Source organism: Eublepharis macularius, chromosome 12 (genome assembly GCF_028583425.1).
Source record: "Eublepharis macularius isolate TG4126 chromosome 12, MPM_Emac_v1.0, whole genome shotgun sequence".
NCBI classification, from domain to species: Eukaryota; Metazoa; Chordata; class Lepidosauria; order Squamata; family Eublepharidae; genus Eublepharis; species Eublepharis macularius.
Window position 1 is genome coordinate 68,425,376 of NC_072801.1, and position 23,942 is coordinate 68,449,317.

General features: G+C 43.7%; 3 protein-coding genes across 3 annotated transcripts; all 3 read right to left on the reverse strand.

The window, feature by feature from the left end:
- Window positions 1-516: 516 nt before the first annotated feature.
- Window positions 517-1,485, reverse strand: LOC129339636 (olfactory receptor 5F1-like). The gene has a single exon (XM_054994218.1). The coding sequence runs from the start codon at window positions 1,483-1,485 to the stop codon at window positions 517-519; it is 969 nt and encodes a 322-aa protein (XP_054850193.1).
- Window positions 1,486-8,675: 7,190 nt separating this feature from the next.
- LOC129339637 (putative olfactory receptor 2B3) lies at window positions 8,676-9,299 on the reverse strand. The gene has a single exon (XM_054994219.1). It carries the CDS (start codon window positions 9,297-9,299, stop codon window positions 8,676-8,678), a length of 624 nt encoding a protein of 207 aa, XP_054850194.1.
- Window positions 9,300-20,855: 11,556 nt separating this feature from the next.
- On the reverse strand, window positions 20,856-21,800 carry LOC129339639 (olfactory receptor 2D3-like). Its single transcript, XM_054994220.1, has one exon. It carries the CDS (start codon window positions 21,798-21,800, stop codon window positions 20,856-20,858), a length of 945 nt encoding a protein of 314 aa, XP_054850195.1.
- Between the last annotated feature and the right edge of the window lie 2,142 nt (window positions 21,801-23,942).

The following is a 23,942-nucleotide window of genomic DNA, read 5'->3' on the forward strand; positions in this document are numbered from 1 at the left end:
GTTTGAGTTTATATTTTTAAAATTCGGTTATGCAACTACAGATATTCTTAATGGTTACCCTACATATTTCAGATTCATCCAACCAACTACAGCACAAGAATTGGAATGTAAAGTGGATGGAATGGCTCCGTCCTTCACCAAAGTTCTGTAGAGAGGACAAAGAGGCCTGGTTTCTTCTCTAAGCTTTGCTATGAAGTTAATCAGTTATGCCTGAGAGTTACTCTTCTTAACGCAAATAACTACACACTATGATTGTGAGCGTTAAAAAAAAAAGAAGGGAGAACATTTGAGCTACTCTCATATCCTCAAAGGAAGCCTTGGATAAAAATATAACAATAATAATTTTTAAATGTAGACTGGCTGGTTGTCCTTCATGTTGTTGGCTAGTGTTATCTTAAAATACACTGAGTCAACATTTAGGCTGAACAGAGACGTATTGTAAACACAGAATATTCAAGATCTTTATTCACAATATTCATACTTTCAGCTGGTGATCCTTTGGACCAATGTTAAGATTCAGCTTTTCTTAGCAAATCCCAATCTTCGCAGGAACTTCGCCATCGCCTCATGGACATCTTTGTTCCACAGGGTGTAAATTATAGGGTTTAGAAGGGGGGTGACCACAACATAAAACACCGCAATTTGCTTGTCAGTGTCAGGAGATCTTCCTGACTCAGGTATAAGATAGGTGAAGGTGGTTCCCCCATAGAACATGATGACCACTGCTAAATGGGAGCCGCATGTAGAGAAGGCCTTGCGCAGTCCAGTGGATGACCGCATGTGGAACACAGAAAACAAAATGAGCCCATAGGAGATCAAGATAATGGAAAAGGGTACCAGGATAATCATCCCTGCAAACAAAAAAATTATAAATTTTGTCATGCGGGTGTCATCACATGCTACTTTCAACACCTTTGGAATCTCACAGATAAAGTGGTTGATGCAGCAGGGATCACAAAAGGGGTGGCTAAAGGTGAGGCTTACACATACGACAGCAACACAAAAGCCACCTACCCAACAGATCGAGGCAAGTTTCAACTGATGCCATCTTCCCATGGCAGTGGCATAGGTCAGGGGATGGCAGATGGCTAAGTAACGATCGTAGGCCATGACCCCCAGCAGAAGTGCTTCAGCAGAACCCAGAGACAAAGCTGCATACATCTGTAACGCGCAATGGATTAAGGACAATTCTGCATGACCCATGAGAAGGTGAGCCAGCATCTGGGGTATGGTGCTGTTGACATAGCAAATCTCCAGGCTTGAGAGGTGTGTGAGGAAGAAATACATGGGGGTGTGGAGTTGTGAGTCTTTTTGTACGAGCATGATTCCAAGGTTCCCCACGAGAGAAAATGAGTAGATGAGGAGAATGGCCACAAAGAGGAGAATCTGTGTCTCGCGGTCATTGGAGAGTCCCACCAAGATGAATTCATGAGTGGAGGTGAGGTTGTCGCCTCCCATTTGTAACTTCTCCTGCAGAAAGAGCATTTAACACTTTCCAAATTGATTTCAGCTTCTCTTGTTGCATCAGTGGTGCCAACCGTTACAGATTTATTGAATAAATCCTCTGAAAAGAGCCCATGGTTGTGCTCTCTTCCTCTTAGTCTGGAGGGTGTGTTACTAGTCTAGAGGAAAACCAAGCAACAGTCATTCGAATCCATTAGCATAACAAAGGAATGGCCAGGTTCCAAAATTGCTTGAAAGGAAAAAAGCTGGTTTCTGCATCAGTCTTGGACTTTCAGTTGCATCCTCTGCAGGAGTATACCGTATACCCTGCAGCTGTGGACAAGTTTACATCGGGACCACAAAGCGTAGCATCCAGACAAGAATAAAAGAGCATGAAAGACACTGCAGACTTGGACAACTGTAAAAATCAGCAGTGGCTGAACATAGCCTAACTCAAACAGGGCACAGTATCTTATTCCAGGACACCAAAATACTGGACAACACTTCCAACTACTTTGTCAGACTGCACAGGGAAGCCATTGAAATTCACAAGCATAAGCAAAACTTCAACAGGAAAGAAGAAACCTTAAGAATGAACAGAGCATGGTTTCCAGTTCTGAAAAACACCAGGCTAAACATCCTATCCCCGACAATAGCCCTGCAGAGAAGATTAGCACATCAAGTACCAATCCATATGCAAAAGAACCTCCTCAGGACACAGTGAAGCGTCCCGCCATTAGCATTCCACACCCTGGGAAACTCTTACAGGATGACTCAGCTCAACCCCACCCCACCTGAGTAGATACAAATGACCTACATCTTTTCCACACTGTGACACTGAGAGATCTCTGTCTTTTGGTGCTACACCTCTGAAGATGCCAGCCACAGCTGCTGGCGAAACGTCAGGAACTACAATGCCAAGACCATGGCAATACAGCCCAGAAAACCCACAACAACCATCGATAATAAAGCTATTTTAAAATTCAATACCCAGAAATTGTTTGCTGCAGCCAAATATCCAGAGGTTCATCCTGCAATTTACAAGATAATTCATTAATGTTTGTGTTGAACCCTCAACAATGCAAAATTCTTCTGCATTTCTACCGAGAATGCATGATTCAGGATCTGAGCTCTCTCAGAGATCTGGGCACAGAACACCCTCAGGTACCCTCCCAGCACTTAGCAATCTGTAGCATTGCCTCTTCTCAGCCTTGTCCTGCTTTGGGAATTCAAAGCAGCAGATACAGTCAAGTACACAAAGCAAAGTACAATTTAAATAAAGTCATACAATTCAATAGGCGAACCATAAATCAGGTGATAAACCATTGGACTATCTCCCATTGACAATCTAGCTTTTTGGTGTCTACCAAAGATTCATGCCTCTGGCTGCATCCAGATTTTACATTATTTTCAGAAATGGATGCAGAAATACTCAGCTGAGGTCTTGCTCAGCTTTTTTAGTTTTCCAAATATACTACCTTCCTCCTGTTGCTGGGTTGGGCAGCCCTTCAGTTCCTTTACTGCTTACCACCGCTGGTCATCCCAGTATAAAAAAGAAAGAATACTAGTATTCTAGTGAAAGATGTAGAAATTCACTTTACTTCAGTGGATTTTGGAAAGAAAGGGTGTTAACATGGAATTGAAATTAGAAACCAAGACTAGTTTTGATCTAATCTCCATGGAAATAGATTGCTGTGGAGTCCAGATAGAGTTCTTCGTGAGCCCTGCTACCAGATGCCTTTTCATTGGAGATACTATAAGGTCAAACTGGCCTGAAACCACATACATACATAACATGTCCACCACCACTGAGGGAGCCTACCTGTTTTCCTCTTAAATGTGGACAACCTATAAGGCTACTAATAAGCCTACTTTGAAAAGGTAGCACATAGCAGGATCTTTGTACCTCATCTCCTATAGGCTTCTTCCTCCAAGATGAGAGTAGAACACATTAACAATTCTCCTGCTGTAAAATGACAGGAAGTTGGTAAAAATCCTCTGGATCAAACTGAAACTTTTGAACTGAGAAATGCACACCTTAAAATATATGGATCTTACATAGTACTACTTAATGTTCTGCCAATTGGAGAGCAGAGTCTTATTAGAGAGAAGACAGAAATTATTTCTGATGCCCATGTTTCCCAAGAAGGTCCTGGTCTGTATGGCTGGGACAGGACTTCTTTTTGCTGAGTCAGACGGATGGACCCTCTTAGTAGTTTCACCTTTACTGGCAGCCAATTTTCTGGGCTTCAAGTAGATGTTCTTCTCTGTTCTGGAAAAGTTAAGGATAGTTGAGATGCATGCAAAACATGAACTCTGAATTCCAGTTCCTTGGCCATCTAGAGACGTTCTCCTCCAGACCCTCTAAGATGAGGGTCTACTTGCTATGGTTTGCACAACTTTGTAACCATTCTCAACAATGGGAAACTTACAGCGTGATGGGTTTTTATTCACCATGTGATCTCAAAGGTTTGAAGGTTCAAGAAGATAAACAAGACTACAGGACTTCTCCATGGGGATCGCTTTGGTTCCTTTGTTGTTTCCTTCTTGATCATTAAAGTTTTCTTTCTTGTCTCATGAGATCTGAGTCACAAAAGCTCACAGTGGAATAAAGATTGTTAGTCTTTCAGGTGTCACTGGACGTTTGTTTTTCTTACCTCAACCTAATTACTCTGAAGATCACTTTTAAAATGAAGAAACGTTCTTTAAACTTTTCAATAAAGAAGTAGCCTAAAAGCACACAGGTCGGTTTCTTAGGTTATACAGAACTTTCCTTCAAGGGTCGCAAAGTCTGTAGCATTTGGTCTGCTGCTCCTGCTACGACTGTAACAATGCTTGCTTGTAACTCTGCTGGCTAACCTGACTGCCCTTGAATACCTCCCTGAGAGCCAAGCAACAAGTGATGCCTTACACAGGTTGGATACTTGTCAGCTTCCCTCAAGTTTTGATGGGAAATGTAGGCATCTTGGTTTTACAACTTGGCTCTCCATTACAGCTGCAAGACAAGGATGCCTACATTTCCCATCAACACTTGAGGGAAGCTGAAAAGTGTCCAACCTGTGTCGGGAGTCACTTGTAGCTTAGCTCTCAGTCATGAATCTCACATTGGTGGGGAGAGTGAAGTGAGACCCAAAAATGTGGTTATCTTTTGAGAAACCGAAGGAAAAAAATGACCACATCAGTTACCTAATTCATCTAATTGTACTCATGATGTTAAATACAAAAAGGTATTAAAAATACAAAAAGATTTCAGTCTCAATCCAACTTCCTGTATGGATGAATAAATTCCTCTTGACTAAAAAACAAAGGTAGGAACATTCAAGTTTCCTCAGAGACAAGCTGAGCTTCTCTCTCCCCAAATCCCCCTCCCTGAGCTGCATTTCTCCTCAAAAGGGTCCAGACCACTTTCCTCCCTCATAAACTGTCTTCATCCACGGAGAAACTAGTGTGTACTGAAGCAAACATTGAAAATGTGTCCCAGCTGTTCCTCCCGTGATATGAGATAACTGGCTTTCACTCACATTTCAGCGTTTGGTAGATGTACACCCTGTTCACATGATCCCCTGATTTCACATTTCCCTTATCCAGTAGTCTGTTTCACATAGGATGTCAGTGCCTTTTTATTTTTCCACACATGTATGCATATGCATAAAGCACTCCATAGTCCCCCAGGGTTTGTCCGGGAGAGCCTGACATTATCAGATCTCTGAAGCTAAGCGGGGTCTGCCTTGGTTAGTGATTGTACAGGAGACTTGCAATGAAGATGAGGGCTGCAGAAGCAGGTAATGGCAAACCACCTTTGTTAGTCTCTTTCTGTGAAAACCCCACCAGGGGGTTGCCGTAACTCAGGGCCAAGCTACAAGTGACGAATGACACTTGAACGGCAAGTGGATCGAGTGGAGAGCAAGTGAACAGGGAGGAATACACTTGTCATTCAAGTGTCATTCATCACTTGTAGTTTGGCCCTCAGCTATGACTTGAGGACAGGATTTAATTTGGTTGTTGTGGGTTTTCCGAGCTGTATTGCCGTGGTCTTGGCATTGTAGTTCCTGACGTTTCGCCAGCAGCTGTGGCTGGCATCTTCAGAGGTGTAGCACCAAAAGACAGAGATCTCACAGTGTCACAGTGTGGAAAAGATGTAGGTCATTGTATCTACTCAGGAGGGGTGGGGTTGAGCTGAGTCATCCTGTAAGAGTTTCCCAGGGTGTGGAATGCTAATGGCGGGAGGCTTCACTGTGTCCTGAGGAGGTTCTTTTGCATGTGGATTGGTACTTGATGTGCTAATCTTCTCTGCAGGGCTATTGTCGGGGATAGAATGTTTTGTTAGCCTGGTGTTTTTCAGAACTGGAAACCATGCTCTGTTCATTCTTAAGGTTTCTTCTTTCCTGTTGAAGTTTTGCTTATGCTTGTGAATTTCAATGGCTTCCCTGTGCAGTCTGACAAAGTAGTTGGAAGTGTTGTCCAGTATTTTGGTGTCCTGGAATAAGATACTGTGCCCTGTTTGCGTTAGGCTATGTTCAGCCACTGCTGATTTTTCAGGTTGTCCAAGTCTGCAGTGTCTTTCATGTTCTTTTATTCTTGTCTGGATGCTACGCTTTGTGGTCCCGATGTAAACTTGTCCACAGCTGCAGGGTATACGGTATACTCCTGCAGAGGTGAGGGGGTCTCTACTGTCTTTTGCTGATCGTAGCATCTGTTGTATTTTTCGGGCGGGTCTGAATACTGCTTGAAGGTTATGCTTTTTCATAAGCTTTCCCATGTGATCAGTAATTCCTTTGATATATGGCAAAAACACTTTTCCTGTAGGAGACTTTTTCCTTGGTTGTTTGATTCATCCTGGGTTTGATTGCTCTTCGGATTTCATTTCTGGAGTAGCCATTTGCTACTCCACAGGGCACAGTATCTTCAGGGTCTACCTATCTACTTATTCCCTCCCTCTATTCCCAACTTCTGGATAAGCTTCCTAGGACTCTGTGTGTGTATAATATTTTACCCCGTAATTCTGCGTGTATGTGCATGAAGCCTTTTTCTTTAATAAAATTGTCATTTGATTCTAAGCACCAGCCTTGTTTGTTATAATGGGAGGGACCCCGTGAAAATTAGTGAACAGATCCCTGCGGTTACCGGCCTCTTGCATATCTGTCCTCCTTGCTTGCTAATTCCCCCCACAAATTATTTTATTGTAATGAGACCAATTCCAGTAACACCACCTCTCCCTGTAATGTACCATGGAGAGTGCTAAGATCGGCAAATAAAAACTTATTGGTGGTCCTGGGCCACAAGTAGACTCAACTAGCCTCAACCAGGGCCAGGGTCTTCTCGGTCCTGGCTGCAACCTGGTGGAACTCTCTGTCAGAGGACACTCAGGCCCGCCAAGACCTCATTTCCTTTTGGTGGGCCTTGCTTGTAACTCTGCTGGCTAACCTGACTGCCTTGAATACCTCCCTGAGAGCCAAGCAACAAGTGACGCCTTACACAGGCATATGGCTGAGGCCAGTCTTAGGCTACCTTGGGAGTCTCCTTATCAGTCTCCCACCAGGGAGGCTGCAAAACCATCTGCCCCCTTACAAGTGAAATCACTGGAATGATATAAACTGTTTTTTCTTGTTTACATATGACTGGGAAAATGGAAGGAGCCGCCATCTGTGATATTGATTGTACATGTATTGTTGTTTTCTAGTTTTAAATGTATTTAAATGTTTTTAACTTTGTATCCATCATATTTTGTACCCCACCCTGAGCCTGCTTGAAGGGAGGGTGAGCTAAAAATTGAATTAATTTAAAAAAATGCCATCTTGCTCAGCATTGTCAGTCTGTTGCTGTACATAGCTCAGCACCATCTACTTTGAGCAGAGGCATCTCCGAAGGGTCTTGGGCTAAGAAAGATTTCTTCCCAATATCTCCTTCTTGAGATTCTTTGGAGATGCTTGGGACAGAATTTGAGATCACCTGCATACGAAGCAGCTGGTCTGCCCTTGAGCCACTTTCCCTTGCCCAAGAAGGAAAATCTACACTCTTACTCATGTGGGACAACTGATGAAGGTGGTCCATGAAATTTAAGGAATATCACTGTTCCATCAATGAACTGTAAACAGAGAGACATCAACACAGAATCAGCCATTTACTGAGTGAGGCCAATGACACTCCAAGCCCAGTGGTGTCTACTATCAGCAACAATAGCCCTTCATGATCTATAGACAGAGCTATATCTGAGCTATCTGAGCCATGCCACTAGATATCCTTTCATTAGAAAAACAATCCCTCTGGGACCATACATATATACCACCTTCTGTACAATAGATGGTCCCGGCCTGATTTTCTAGGGACATCTGTACATCTTCTCATATGTGGGCGACTAATGAAGACTTCAGTGAAAAGTGTGCCTGTGGCAAAACATTATTGCCTTTTCTCCTGATGGCTTGTTTCTCCGGTAATAAGTGTGAAGCAGATGGAATTCCTCTCAAAATAAATTGTCTTCAGGGAGGGCAGACAGATTCAGCTGAGTTGGTTCAAGCTGTCACGATAGCAGAATTCTCATGCATCATTACCAAAACAAACATGCAATGCACCTAGGTACTTGTGGGTTAACTGTGTTGCTCTTGTCCTTTAGTAAACCAAAAATAAAGAAAATGGCCATTTCCACACGTATTTCCCTCATGGAAAATCACACAAAACACATGGAACAATGGCATCTTCATAGTGCAATTTCCCATCATGACTCTGTTTTGTGCATGATTTGTGACATCATCATGTCACGAAATGGAGTCATGATGGGAACTTGTGCCATGAAGACACTGTCGTTCCATGAGTGTTGCGCAATTTTCCACAAGGGGGAAAGACGTGCGGACACGGCCATAAGCAGGAGATGAACTGAAGTTATTAACATTTAAATTTGGGGGAGAGAGAGGTAATAACAGTTTCCCTCTGTGAACTACATACAGTCTGCTTTATTTTTATTTGTTTGTTTACTCTTTTGAACCCCACATTTTACCCCTTGGGTCCCCTAAGCATACCCACATTTTACCCCTTGGGTCCCCTAAGCATACCCAGGCAACAGCATTCTCCCAGCCAATAATAAATATACCTTTCTGGCTGGTAGTCTTTGATGTTTTGTTAGTGCTATTTGAAAAGACAGGGAGTCAATATTGAGGCTGAACAGTAAATATTTTAGGCTGTGTTTATTGTAAACATATAGCATTCAAGATCTCTATTCACAATATTCATACTTTCAACTAGTGAGCCTTTGGACCAATGTTAACACTCAATTTTTCTTTGCAAAGCCCAATCTTTTGCAGCATCTTGGCGAGTGCCTCATGGACATCTTTGTTCCGAAGACTGTAAATGACTGGGTTTAGAAGCGGGGTGATCACAAAATAAAATATTGCAATTTGCTTGTCAGTATCAGGAGATCTTCCTGACTCAGGTATGATATAGGTAACAGTCATTGTGCCATAGAACAAGGTGACCACCACTAAATGGGAGCCACATGTAGAGAAGGCCTTGCGCAGTCCAGTGGCTGACCGCATGTGGAACACAGAAAGCAAAATCAGCCCATAGGAGATCAAGATAACGGAAAAGGGTACCAGGATGACGATCACTGCAAACAGAAAAACGATGAATTCTGTGGTGTGGGTGTCATCGCATGCTAGTTTCAACACTACTGGTATCTCACAGACAAAATGGTTGATGCAGCAAGGACCACAGAGGGGGTGGCTAAAAGTGAGGCTCACACCTACTATGGCAACACAAAAGCCACTTACCCAACAGGCTGAAGCAAGCTGGAACTGGCGCCATCTCCCCATGGCAGTGGCATACGTCAGGGGATGGCAGATGGCTAAGTAACGATCGTAGGCCATGACACTCAACAAAAATGCTTCAGCTGTACCCATAGACAAAGCTACATACATCTGTAGTGCACACTGGATTAAGGACACTACTGCATGTCCCATCAGAAGGTGAGCCAGCATCTGGGGTGTGGAGCTGGTGACGTAACAAATCTCCACGCTCGAGAGGTGTGTGAGGAAGAAATACATGGGTGTGTGGAGGTGAGAGTCCATCTGTACTAGCATGATGATTCCAACGTTCCCCACAAGGGTAAATGAGTAAATGAACAGAATTAGCACAAAGAGCAGAATCTGTTTCTCACGGTCATTCGTGAGTCCCATCAAGATGAATTCGGTAATAGAGGTGAAGTTGTCAGCTCCCATTCAGAGTTTCTCCTGCCAAGACAAAGAGAGAAATATTGCAAAACTGTCATTTTTAGCATTTAACACTTTTCTAATGGATTTTTTCAACTTCTCCTGTTGTATCACTGGTGACAACCATTGCAGGTTTCTTGAAGAAATCTTCTAAGAAGAACCCATGCCTGTGGATTCTTCCTCTTAGACTGGAGGGTATGTTTAGATGGGGAAAATCTCCTAACAGTCAATAGTCATTCTGATCCATTAGCATAACAAAAGAATGATCAGCTTCCGTAAGTGTGTGGCTACTTTCTCCAGCAGTTACTGACTTTTAGAAGCATCCTAACAGTCCCATTTTCAAACACACATATGGTAGCAATTGCGGGAAAAGAATCAGGAGGAACAATAAAGTAGCAACCTTTGCAGATGAGAACCTTTTTAGAAGTTAGAAAATCCCTAGCTGACTGCAAAGTGCTTTCTTTTCAACCAAACATGCTGAGACTTTGAAACCATAATGTACAAGAAGAGATTCATTGTTTTGAGTCATCAGTGTACAAATGGAAAGACCACCTATCAGAACACAAGTTAAAATAAAAGCTATTTTTAAATCCAGTACCCAGACCCGGTGCCAATCATACAAACTATTTTTTTCTCACAAAGTTCATATTTCTGCCAAACACATTTGGCTGCCACAGTTTCATCCTGCAATTTACAGTAATGTTTATTAAGGTTTTAATAGAACCTGCAAACAGGCAAAATTCTGCTGCTTTCCTACAGAGAGAACATCTGATCCAGAATCAAAGGCATACATACACCTGCAGGCACCCTCCCAGCACTCTGAAGCATTTTTTCTCCCCAGCTCAGGGCCAAGCTACAAGTGACGAATGACACTTGAACGGCAAGTGGATTGAGTGGAGGACAAGTGAACAGGGAGAAATACACTTGCTGTTCAAGTGTCATTCGTCATGTGTAGCTTGGCCCTCAGTCTACAAGTGAAATTAGAAATATCTGGAGAATGGGCAGGGTTTCTCCTTTCTGCCTGAAATTTGAGATGGAAGATTTCAGAGACTTACCACACGAGACAAAATACAGTCAAATTACACAAGTAATTCAAGTGCATTTTGTAATTCGAGTGTATTTGAATGCAATTTGAGTGTATTTTGACTCGTGTGGTTTGACCCCAAGCTAGTTGGGTGAGGAGGGAGGATGTGAGATTCAGAAATCTGTTTTCCTTTCAAGAAACTGAGGGAAACATCAACCAAATTGATTAGCCAATTCAACAAATTCTATTAATGAAGCCAAACAAATGTATTAAAAGAACATAGGATTTCAATCCATATCCAACTTCCTGGGTGTATGGGCTCATGTGCATTCAAACTTTAAAACAAAGGTGGAAAACTCCCACCTTCCTCAGATACAAGCAGGCTTTTTCTTTCTCAAAATCACCCGCTCTGAGGTGCTGTTCCCCTCCATAGGGGATAAAATATGGACTCCAGAAACCTCATCTGGTCCTGTAGGCATGACCTTGCCTCCTACAGTGCAATCCTAAGAAGAGTGACTCCAGTCTAAGCCCATGGAAATGAAGAGTAACTCTTCATAGAACCATAATGTTGGCAGGCGCCTTAGAGACCATCTAGTCCAACCCCTGCTCAACGCAGGAACAGCCTAAAACATCCCTGAAAAATATTCATCCAGCTGCTCCTTGAAGACTGCCGATGAGGGGGAACCCACCACATACCTAGGCAGCCGATTCCACCGATTGAGCAGACGTAATTTAATCCTGAACTTGTGACCACTGTCTTACAGTGTCAAACTCTGAGCTGAACCCGCAAATCTTCTAGAGTTTTTTGCATTCCTCGAGAAAACTCCTGATTCACAATTGGAGATTTCTCTATTTCTTTAGGGGTAGTTAGCACTAACTGTGGACTTGCCCAATATATACAAGGCCATCTGTCCATGTATCATGCAAGGCAACAGTCTCCCCCCCACCTCTCTCTTTGGGTAAACGTGGAGTATGCAGACAAGAGGATCTGCCCCTTGTTGCCTGTGCTCTGCTAGCTAATCTAACTGCCCTTGAATACCTCCCTGAGTCGTGATCTCATATTGGTGGGGAGTGTGAAGTGAGACCCAAAAATGTGTTTCCCTTTTGAGAAACCGAAGGAAACGATGACCACGTCAGTTACCGAATTCATCTAATTGTACTCATGATTTTAAATACCCAAAGGTATTAAAAATACAAAAATATTTCAGTCTCAGTCCAACTTCCTGTATGTCTGTGTGTGCATGTATGTGGACGTACAAATTCCTCTTGACTGAAAAACAAAAGTAGAAAGATTCAAGTTTCCTAAGAGACAAGCTGAACTCTTCTCTCCCCAGAACAGCCTCCCTGGGCTGCATTTCTCCCCACAAGGGTCCAGAGACCACTTTCCTCCCTCATAAACTGTGTCTCTCCATCCACGGAGAAACTAGTGTGTACTGAAGCAAACATTAAAAATGTGTCACAGGTGTTCCTTCTGTGATGTGAGATGATCTTTCACCCTCATTTCAGTATTTGGTAGATGTACAAAGCAATGAATCCCCTGTTTACGTGATCCCCTGATCTCTGTCTTCCCTTATCTTCCCCCTGTAGTATGTTTCTCGTAAGGTGTCAGCACTTTTTTATTTTTCCACATTGTATGCATATGTATAAAGTATTCCAGTGCTGGCCATCTTGCTCAGCATTGTCCAACCGTCGCTCTACATACCTCGGCACTGTCTACTGTGAGAGGAGGCATCTCTGCACGGTCTTGGGCTAAGAAAGATTTCCCCCCGACATCTCCTACTTATCCCATCTTTCTCAAGAAGGTCTTGTCCTCTACAACTGGGAGAGAAGCTACTTCATGTGGAGTCAGAAAAATGGTCCTTCTAGTCAAGTATGCAGTCTTTGATTAACAGCCTCTTTCCAGGGTCTTGAGATGTCCCTCCTTATCTTGGAAATGCTGGGGACCTTTGAGATGAACGCAGCCTGAATTTCGAATGCTAAGCCACCTCGAAAATTTCTCCTCCAGCCAAAACTTAACACCCTCTTAGATGATGGTCAACTCACATTGGCTTGTCCGGCTTCCAGATTATTTTCAGCTTTATAAAAGAGAAAGCATAATGTTTGATTCTGTGAACTGAAAGGTTTTAGGACTCAAGGAGATAATAAAGGCTATGAATTTCTCCACAAGGATTGCTTCTATCCCTCTGGTTCTTGTCCCCGGATAATTAATGCTTTGTTTCTGCAGCCTCTTGAGTCAGAAGCACTTGATGTCACACAGTTTTCATAACTCTTAAAATACATTCAATAAAGAAATGACCCAAAATCATACAAGTCAGTTTTCCCATTGATAGAAATGTAACCCATGTTGGTTTCAGTGCCTTCAGTGAGAAGAGACAGAGTCAGCTGAGTTGGTTCAAGCTGCTTTGAGAGCAGAATTCCCATACTTCATTACCAAAATATATAGGTAAAACACATAGGTACTTCCGGGTGTCTGGGGTCTGGGTCCCAGCACCCAGACTTGCCAGGAGGGAGCAGTGGGAGGCAACCGGGAGGCAGTGGCCCTACCACCCCAGCCAGCAACCAGGTCCAGAACCTGCCCACTCCAGGGGGAAGGGGCAAAAGGCCAAAGCCTCAGAGAGCTGGAGGGAGTAGGGGGAGACCAGCCAATCCCACCCTCCAGGGGGAAGAGAGGGGGCTACGCAGGACAGAGGAAAAGGGCCAAAGCAGGGGGAATAGGGACCCAGCAGCAGCCCAAACAGAGCCCTTACCAGCCAAGGAGGAGAAGCAGCCACAACAGCCCAGAGCCACACCCCGGCTAGAGGACAGCAGCCTGGCTCAGGAGTTGCTAGGAGCCAAGCCCCTCCAGGTGGAGCTGCCGCAGGCTTCTGGGGAGGAGATGGGCAGCCCCACCCAGCATCAATGCGCAGGCAGCCCAGAAGCTGGCCAGGGCAATTCCTCGCGAGCAAGGCCAGGCAAGCTCAGCAGTGCAGAAGCCGGCTGGGACAGCCCCTCGTGAGCAAGGCCAGGCAAGATCAGCAGTTCAAAGGCCTACTGGGGTGGCTCCTCATGAGCAAGGCCCAGGAGACCTCAGCTGGGGATGGCTCGCATTCAACCCCACCCTGCCAGCAAGGCAAGGAAGCCAAGAAGGGATTAGTGGTAGGAGGGAAACACCTGAGGGGAGGCACAGCTGGGCCAAGTCAGGAGAGGGAACAAGCCTAGAAGGAGGGCAGGACGGGGAAAGGAAACCCTATATGTATAAATAGGAAATTGCCAAATAAGACCAACACAGCCATGTTTAACTTCAAAAGGGGTAACTTTTCTGAGATGAGGGGGTACGTGAAGAAGAAACTGAAAGGGAAAGTAAAAGAGGTCAAAACACTTGGGGAATCTTGGAGACTATTTAAAACTACAATCCTGGAAGCTCAAATTAAATATATACCGCTGGTTAGGAAAGGCACAAATAGGTTTAGGAAAAGGCCAGCATGGTTAACAAGCAATGTAATAGAAGCTGTAAAAGGTAAAAAGGATTCTTTTAGGCAGTGGAAAACTAGTCGGAGTGAGGTTGATAAAAAGGAGCATAAGCTGTGGCAAAAAAAGTGCAAGTCTGTGATCAGACAGGCAAAAAGGGAATATGAGGAGCATATTGCAAAGAACATAAAGAAAAACAATAAACAATTCTTTAAATATATTAGAAGTAGGAAACCAGCTAGGGAGGCCGTGGGGCCCTTGGATGACAAAGGCGTAAAAGGATTACTAAAGGGTGATAGGGAAATGGCCGAGAAGCTGAATGCGTTCTTTGCTTCTGTCTTCACTGTGGAAGATAAGAAGTGCATGCCCACTCCGGAAGCACTGACTTTGGGAGGGGTTTTGAAAGACCTGAGTCACATTGAGGTGACGAGAGAGGAGGTTATGCGACTGCTAGATAATTTAAAAACTGATAAATCACCGGGCCCAGATGGCATACATCCAAGAGTTCTGAAAGAACTCAAGTGTGAACTTGTAGATCTCCTCACAAAAATATGTAATCTGTCATTAAACTCTGCATCTGTTCCTGAGGACTGGAAGGTAGCTAATGTTGTCCCCATCTTTAAAAAAGGTTCCAGGGGAGATCCGGGAAATTACAGGCCAGTCAGCCTGACGTCAATACCGGGTAAGTTGGTGGAAACTATTATCAAAAATAAAATTAGTGGGCACATTGATGACCAAAAGCTGATGAGGAAAACTCAGCATGGGTTCTGTAAGGGAAGATCTTGTCTCACCAATCTGTTAGAGTTCTTTGAGGGAGTGAACAAACAAGTGGACAAGGGAGACCCGATAGATATTGTTTATCTTGACTTCCAGAAAGCTTTTGACAAAGTTCCTCATCAAAGGCTCCTAAGTAAGCTCAGTAGCTATGGGATAAAGGGCCAAGTCCTCTTGTGGATCGAAAACTGGCTAATTAATAGGAAACAGAGAGTGAGCATAAACGGGCACTTCTCACAGTGGAGGGTGGTGAGCAGTGGGGTGCCACAGGGGTCGGTATTGGGTCCAATGCTTTTTAACTTGTTTATTAATGATTTGGAATTGGGATTAAGCAGTGAAGTGGCTAAATTTGCAGATGACACGAAATTGTTCAGGGTGGTGAAAACCAGAGAGGATTGTGAGGCACTCCAAAGGGATCTGTCGAGGCTAGAAGAGTGGGCATCCATGTGGCAAATGAGGTTCAATGTAGCCAAGTGCAAAGTAATGCACATTGGAACCAAAAATCCAAAATATAAATACAAGTTGATGGGGTCTGAACTGGCGGAGACTGACCAAGAGAGAGATCTTGGAGTCATGATAGATAACTCACTAAAAACGTCAGCACAGTGTGCGACTGCCATAAAAAAAGCTAATGCTATGCTAGGGGTTATTAGGAAAGGGATTGAAAACAAATCAGCCGGTATCATAATGCCTCTGTATAAATCGATGGTGAGGCCTCATTTGGAGTACTGTGTACAGTTCTGGTCGCCACACCTTAAAAAAGATATCATAGCACTGGAAAAAGTACAGAGAAGGGCAACTAAAATGATTAAAGGGTTGGAACACTTTCCCTATGAGGAAAGATTGAGGCGCTTGGGGCTCTTTAGCCTGGAGAAAAGACGACTGAGGGGAGACATGATAGAGGTTTACAAGATAATGCACAGGTTAGAGAAGGTCGAGAAAGATGTGTTTTTCTCCCTTTCTCACAATACAAGAACTCGTGGGCACTCTATGAAATTATTGAGCAGTCGGGTTAGAACAGATAGAAGAAAATACTACTTTACACAAAGGGTGATAAACACATGGAATTCGTTGCCACAGGAGGTGGTGGCAGCTACAAGCATTGCCAGCTTCAAGAGGGGACTGGACAAATATATGGAGCAGAGGTCCATCAGTGGCTATTAGCCACAGGAGATAGATGGTATTCTCTTTGTGGGGAGGTGGTGCTCTGTTGTCTTGGTGCTGGAAGGAAGGCAGTGGGAGGGCTTCTGGTGTCCTGGCCTCACTGACAGTCCTTTAGATGGCACTGGATTTCTAGCCACTGTGTGTGACAGAATGTTGGACTGGATGGGCCACTGGCCTGATCCAACATGGCTTTGCTTATGTTCTTATGTTCTTATGTATATAAGGTGGCTAGGAAGAGCTCTGAGGTGGTGGGTGTGAGTAAGGAGTGATGGTGTGGAGTGAGGGCAGAGAGGCAGAGAGGCAGAGAGGCAGAAGGAGGAGGAGATGGCAGAGGCCAAAGAGGGTGAGTGGCACAGGTTGAGCAGGCCAGCGAGTGAATTGCGAGGGAATCCACAGAGCAGGGTCCTGCAGAATCCCTGCCCCCCCTTTGATGTCAGGAGCAGACCGCCCAGCGCCCTGCTCAGTGGTGGCCGCTGCGAGCCCTGATGCTGGGTTAATTGTATTGGTATTGTCCTTTAGTAAACCAACAAGATAGAAAATAGCAGGAGATGAACTAAAGGTATTAACATTTAAATTTGGGGGAGAGAGAGGTAATAATAATTCCCCTCTGTGAACTACATACAGTCTGCTCTATTTTTATTTGTTTGTTTACTCTTTGAATCCCATGTTTTACTCCCTGGGTCCCCTAAGCATCTTATATCATTACCTGTTCCTCCATTTTGTAATCACAACAACCCTGTGAGGTAGGGTCAGCTGAGGTTGTGGGACTTGCCCAAGGTCACTCAATGAGCTTGCATGGCAGAGTGGTGATTCAAATCTAGGTCTCCCAGATCCTAATCTGACACTCTCAGTACTACGCCATGCTATTATTACTTTACCAGCAACAAAGCCCGTTGTGGGGAAAAAATACAACGGGCTCTAGAAAGGGAATGGTGGGCAGGCAGGCATTCACTCCTCCTCTGTCACTGATTCCAGCTGGTGAAGGAGGGGGGTGGGCATTGTCATCTGCTCCACGCCTGATCTGCCTGATCTCGGCCATGTGAAGGGGTGGTGGGCTTTGCTACCTGCTCCATGCCTGATACCTGCCATGTAAAGGGGGGCATTGCCTCCTGTTCTGTGCCTGACTACAGCTGGGAGAAGGGGGGCAGACATTGCCGCCTTCTCCGAGCCTGATCCCAGCTGGATGAAGGGGAGTGGGCATTGCCACCTGCTCCCCACTGGGTGAAGGGAGGAACAGGCATGGTCTCCTGCTTTACTCCTGATCCTGACAGGTGAAGGTGGGTGGTGGGCTCAACTACATGTTCTGTTCCTGATTACAAACAAACAAGAGGTATTCCTTGGGAAGGAAACAGTAGAAAAGAAACAAGGTCCCAGGAATGAAAATCAAGTCATTTAAAAGCACCAGTACTAGGTATAGAACCAAAACAAGATATAGTTTTTTCTAATCAGTAATCTTCATATTTACAATCAAAATGACAATACAACAAATGTGACAACATGAAATGCAGTCAGTATTTCAAACAATCAATATCACAAGTGGTCTCTTAATTTTTGAAAGGAAAAATGAATCCTCCAATGAAAGAATGGAGCACCTGCTCTGCTCCTGATCCCAGATGGGTTAAGGTGTTGGGTGGGCATTGTCAACTGCTCTGCTCTGTATCACGGTAAATGCAAAATTCACCCAATATAAAGCACCATATGGCTGGACAGAACTGGAAGAAATCCCTAACACAGCTGTAACCAAAAATATACACGTCTTTATAAATTCAACTGGATATTTACAAAAATAAATTATTTACCAAATTGTACAGCTATTATACAGTATATGTGACTATTCGTCAGACCAACCAGGTGTTTATGAATAACAACCAAATTCTTAACAAAAATATACAGCTGTAATACAGTCAAACATTCACAATTATGGAAGAATCCCAAATGTAAATGAAAAACAAGGCAGTTTGAGCCTGGGACAAGATGATCCCCTAAACCCCTAGCCAAGTCCAGATTCTCCAAGGTACATTAAATTGCAGCATGGAGACCACGCAGTCTTCCTTGTAGTCCTTCAAGCAGACCCAGAGCCACGAGTGGCAGCTGCCAGCTTCTGGATTAATGAGTCCACACAGGAGCAGCTGGACGTGCGGGGAGAAGATCACCCCTAACACAGCTCAGCTATTACAGCTCAACAAGATGCAGGCTGATTTCCTGTTTCGTGCTGGCTTTCTCAAGAGCATAGATAGAAAGCTGTAATATGAGTACAGATAAACATAAAGCTCAAACAGTTTAACCAGATTACATTATGTGTATTACATAACATAGTTACTCTATATATTACTCACAGTTACCAGATGTACAAATGAATTTCACCTCTCTATTCCTAAGTGGGGACCCGGATACAGGTGAAGCAGATGAGTGGAAATCATCATTATATAGGTCGTAAATGAACTGATTTAAAGGTGTAGGTCACAATAGCAACCAAAGAGGCAACATAGGTTCAAAGACAACATGACCAGTCTAAGACCTGGTTCAACCCTCGTGGTATTACAGTATATTAAATATTAAAATTATTAAAAGTATTAAAATTATCACTCTCCCACAGCCACACATGAGCAACGTGGGCAGTTTATTGATGAAACTCTACATTACATTTTTCCTTGTTAATCAATAATAGATCACAACCAACTGTATCAACATAGATATGTAAAACGTTGACTGCCAGGAAATCTGCCGTGAAAGCTTGCTGGGTGACTTTGGGCCAGTCAGCCTCTCTCAGCCTAACATATGTTGTTATTGTGAGGATAAAACAAAGAAGGAGATAATGATGTTGTAAGTAGAGGTGTGCAAAATGGAACAAATGGGCTGAAAAGTCTCTGGTTTGGTTCATCAGAGCAGCTTCCAGAATGTTGAAACAAATTCTGGAAACAAAGTTGTCACAAGTCCTCTCCATTGAAAAGTTCATGTGCTTCATTTCAGTTCTTACTCAAGCAGCAGCAGTGCAGACAGGCCAGGCATTGGTGGACGGGCATTGCAGTATCTTGTTTTCCTTAACAGCAACTCTACATGCAACCAATTGGATCCCAATGGGTGGGACTGAGCCCTTAGCATTACTCCATCTACAGGAAGGGGAATGTGTGTGGTGAGCATGAGTGCATTTTTCCAGGCAATGGCATTGTTTTGTTTCCCTACTAATTGGGTCATTGTAAGTGGAGGAGCACCGACCCCTCCCTCTGACCACAGCTTCAGAAACATGCATTAATTTAACTTGGTTGGAAGGGAGGGGGTGCTACCTGTGCAACAGCATTGCCTACCTGCCAATCAGGTCCTAGGAGTATGACCCTTCCCCATCTGTTGCCTTCAGAGTGGAGGGAAAGAAGAACCAATAAAGGCAGAGGAGGGAAGGTTCATTGGAGGGGCACAACCTGGGCAATTTAAGGGGGTAATGGTGGCGTTGCCTAGGCCATGCTGCTCTTCCATCTGGTAAATTGTTGTACCTCGAGGAGTAGCACTGCAGTACAACACTTTTCTTCTCATGGAGCAGCAGTGATGGGAGGAAGGCCTCTCTCACTAGATGGGAAGTTGCTTTCTCTAAGGATTTTGTCCAGTTGCTAGGAGAAAGCCCTTTCCCAGCACCCAACATGGCCTACTTTTAGTTTCTAGACCAAACCTACTCAGGGCCAAGCTACAAGTGACGAATGGCACTTGAACGGCAAGTGTATTTCTCCTTGTTTCACTTGCCCTCCACTCAATCCACTTGCCGTTCAAGTGTCATTCGTCACTTGTAGCTTGGCCCTCAGTTAAGGAAATAAGTATAGCTCTCAACCAAACAGTTTCACACAATGAGCCAGCCAGTGGAGGGAGCCATTAATTCTAGTTACCTACCCTGCCAAACAAAGTATATAAACAATTCCTTTTACTAATGTACTGGGTGGATTTGACAGTTCAGGAGGAAAAATAACAACAAACGAGGCCACCCAATGAATGTCTTATGTGAGCATGTGTGTCTTTGTGTGGACCTTGGATTAACATATTATTTACTCTTTAATCAGTTAGCGTGACTATTGTTGTGTAGATACTCTGCCCAAACTGAGAACCTCCCCACACCAAACTGAAGCCATATTTGGCTACAGAATTAAAATTCAGAGGATGCAGAAGAGAAAAAAGGAAGATTTCCAGCTCTCTACCCTGCTATACGTAGGAAATGGGGTTGAGTTTGTATTTTTAAAAATTCAGTTATGCAGCTACAGATATTCTCTCGTTAGTCACCATGGATATTTCAGGTCCAAGCAATAAAACACAGCACAAAGTTGGGCTTTCCGGTGGATGGAATGGCTCCATACTCCCCTGAAGTGCCAGAGTGAGGCCAAAGAGGCCCAGGTTCTTCTCTGGACTCAGCCATGCAGCCCACCAACTATTCTCTCTTAACCGAACCTAACTCACACAGTGATTGGGAGGAGAAAAATCAAAGAAGGGAGAATATTTGTGCTCCTCTCAGATCTTTGCAGGAAGGTTTGGATAAAGATATAATAACAATATATTTTTTTAAAAAATGTTCTGGCTATGGTCCTTGATGTTATTGGTTGTTATATAGTGGCCGTTTCCACACAGCTTACCTTGTTTCGGAAAACAGCAAAAACTCGCATGAAATTGTGCGAGAAGACACTGTTATGGCCAGCGTTATCCCAAAAGCCACTGAGTCAAACATTTGGCTGAACAGAGACTGGATCTTCATTGTAAAGGTATAGCGTTTGAGATCCTTAATCACAATGTTCATACTTTCAACTGGTGACCGTTTGAGCCAATACTAACATTCAGCTTTTCTTAGCAAAGCCCAGTCTTTGCAGCGCCTTGGCCATCGCCTCATGGACATCTTTGTTCCGCAGGGTGTAAATGATCGGGTTTAGAAGAGGGGTGACCACAACGTAAAACACTGCAATTTGCTTGTCGGTATCAGGCGATCGTCCTGACTCGGGTATAAGATAGGTGAAGGTGGTTCCACCAAGGAACATGATGACCACTGCTAAATGGGAGCCGCATGTAGAGAAGGCCTTGCGCAGTCCAGTGGCTGAACGCATTTGGAACATGGAAAGCAAAATCAGCACATAGGAGATCAAGATAACGGAAATGGGTATGAAGATGACCATTGCCGCAAACACAAAAATTATGAATTCTGTGGTGTGGGTATCATCACATGCTAGTTTCAACACCATTGGTATCTCACAGATAAAGTGGTTGACACAGCAGGGATTGCAGAAGTGGTGGCTAAAGGTGATGCTGACACATACGACAGCAACACAAAAGCCACCTACCCAACATGTTGAAGCAAGTTGTAACTGGTGCCATCTTCTCATGACAGTGGCATAGATCAGGGGACGGCAGATGGCTAAGAAACGATCATAGGCCATGACACTCAACAAAAATGCTTCAGCGGTGGCCATTGCCAAAGCTACATACATCTGTAATGCACAACGGATTAAGGACAATTCTGCATGACCCATGAGAAGATGAGCCAGCATCTGGGGTATGGTGCAGTTGACATAACAAATCTCCAGGCTCGAGAGGTGGGTGAGGAAGAAATACATGGGTGTGTGGAGGTGAGAGTCTGTCTGTACGAGCACGATGATCCCTAGGTTCCCCACAAGGGTAAATGAGTAGACGAGGAGAATGACCACAAAGAGGAAAATCTGTGTCTCATGGTCACTGGAGAGTCCCACCAAGACAAATTCATTAGTGAAAGTGAGGTTGTCACCTCCCATTCAGAGCTCCTCCTGCAGAGAGATGTAAAGGAATGTTGAGAAACTGTCATTTTTAGTACTTAACACTTTTTTAATGGATTTCAGCATTCCTATTACATCGGAGGCACCAATTGTTGCAGAAATATTGAATAAATCCTCTGAGAAGAGCCCATGGGTGTGCCCTCTTCCTTTCAGCCAGGAAGGTGTGTTACTAGCAGGCAACCAATCAACAGTCATTCTAAGCCATTAGCATAACAAAGGAATAGCCAGCTTCCAAAATTACATGAAAGAAGAAAAACTGGTTTCTCCATCAGTCATAGATTTTTTAGAAACCTCCAAATGTATGATGAGACCAAAATTCCCATTCTCTAATACATCTAAGGGAGCAACTGTGGGAGAAGAATCAGATGGAACAATGACGTAGCAACATTTGCAGATGAGAAACACTTTAGTGGCTAGAAAATCCCTAGCAGACTGCAAAATCAGCTATGCTATGCCATGCTATACAAATACTATGGAAACATCAAGACTTGAGTATTGTAATGCACTATACAGATGCCTCTCATCCAAATTAATTAGAAGACTCCAATTCAAGCAAAACACTGCAGCGCGACTGTGATCAGGAGTGAGCAGGAGCATGAATGTCACCTCCATTCTGCGGTCCCTCCATTGGCTACCTATCAGCTATTGTGCTCAGTTCAAAGTATTGGTTATCACATACAAAGCTCTTCATGGCCATGGCATGGCATACCTACAGGGCTGCCTCCCTTCCTATGTTCCTCCACAACAGCTTTGCTCATCTGGACAGGTCTCCTGCAGGTGCCCACTCTGCACGTGGGTGAAATTAACAGCAGCCTGTACATGGGCTTTCTCTGTGGTGACCCCTACCCTGTGGAATGGCCTGCCTGAGAAAGAAGAGCCCCTACTCTCCTGGCTTTCCATAAGCGATGCAAAACCAAACTATTCAAAAAGGCTTTTTACTCAAATGGGAAGGCTGCATTGTATGGATGGGGTCTCAGGTGCTTCACTAACAAGTTGGGGATCATAGACTTCATCACCATTTTTGCCTCATATATTATCTGCTGCTTTAAATATGTACTCCTATGTACAACCATCGCTCCATGCTGTCTAATGTTACTCCTAGAATTGATTATGTTTTGCTTCAGTATCTCTCCTAGCTTTCTGCAAACAATGCAAAACCAAATTGTTCAAAAAGGCTTTTGTATTGTAGGGAGGGGCTCTCAGATGCTTTGCTAATGAGTTAAGGACCATAGACTTCACCACTATGTTGCCTTACATACTATCTGTTGTCTTAAATATGTACTCCTATGCGCTACTTGTGCTTCATGTGGTCTAATGTCAGCCCTAGAATTGCTCATGTTCTGTTTCAGTATTTCTTCAACTCTGTATTGGATTCTTACTAATGCTATGTCTTTGTAAAATTGTGATTATTTACCCTATGGCATTGTTTATGGAAATAGCCTTGAAATTGACTGTACTGGACTCACACGTTGTAATCCGCCTTGAGTCTCATTGAGAAAGGCAGACTTTAAATGACATAAATAAAATAAATAAAAATAAAAGTACTTTCTTTTAAACCAAATGTTTCCAAACTTTGAAACTCCACTTGAAACATCCTGAATCCTTGAGCACTTGTCTCATAATGTGCAATGATTGCCTGATTATCCGGAGTCATCAGCATACAGAGAGAACAACCAGCTGTCAGAGTGACAGATGATAATAAAAGCTACTGTTAAACCCAACTCTCAGAACTGGTGCAAATAGTGACATTTATCTATTTTTTTGGACAAAGTTCCTGCTTCAGTCAAAAAACAACAACTTCATCCTTCGATTTACAAGAGAATTCATTAAAGTTTGTGTTGAACCTACAAAAATGGAAAATTGTTCTGCATCCCTACCGAGAATGCCTGATTCGGTATCTGAGGTCTCTAAGAGATCTTGGCACAGAACACCCTCAGGTACCCTCCCAGCACTTAGCAATCTGAAGCATTTTGTCAAGTATGCTTGTCTGCATAAATGCCATGTACATGATATGTGTTGTTTAGGTATCCTCTGAGACTATGGAGTGTTCCGAAGACCATTCAATGATTGTTCTTTGGGAGCTCACTCTCTGCTTTGAAGTTAAACACTTTCACTTTTAGC

Excerpts from the sequence above, each read along its gene's own strand:
- LOC129339636 (XM_054994218.1), bottom strand. The coding sequence starts at position 1,485 with ATGCTCTTTCTGCAGGAGAAGTTACAAATGGGAGGCGACAACCTCACC.
- LOC129339637 (XM_054994219.1), bottom strand. The coding sequence starts at position 9,299 with ATGGCCTACGATCGTTACTTAGCCATCTGCCATCCCCTGACGTATGCC.
- LOC129339639 (XM_054994220.1), bottom strand. The coding sequence starts at position 21,800 with ATGGGAGGTGACAACCTCACTTTCACTAATGAATTTGTCTTGGTGGGA.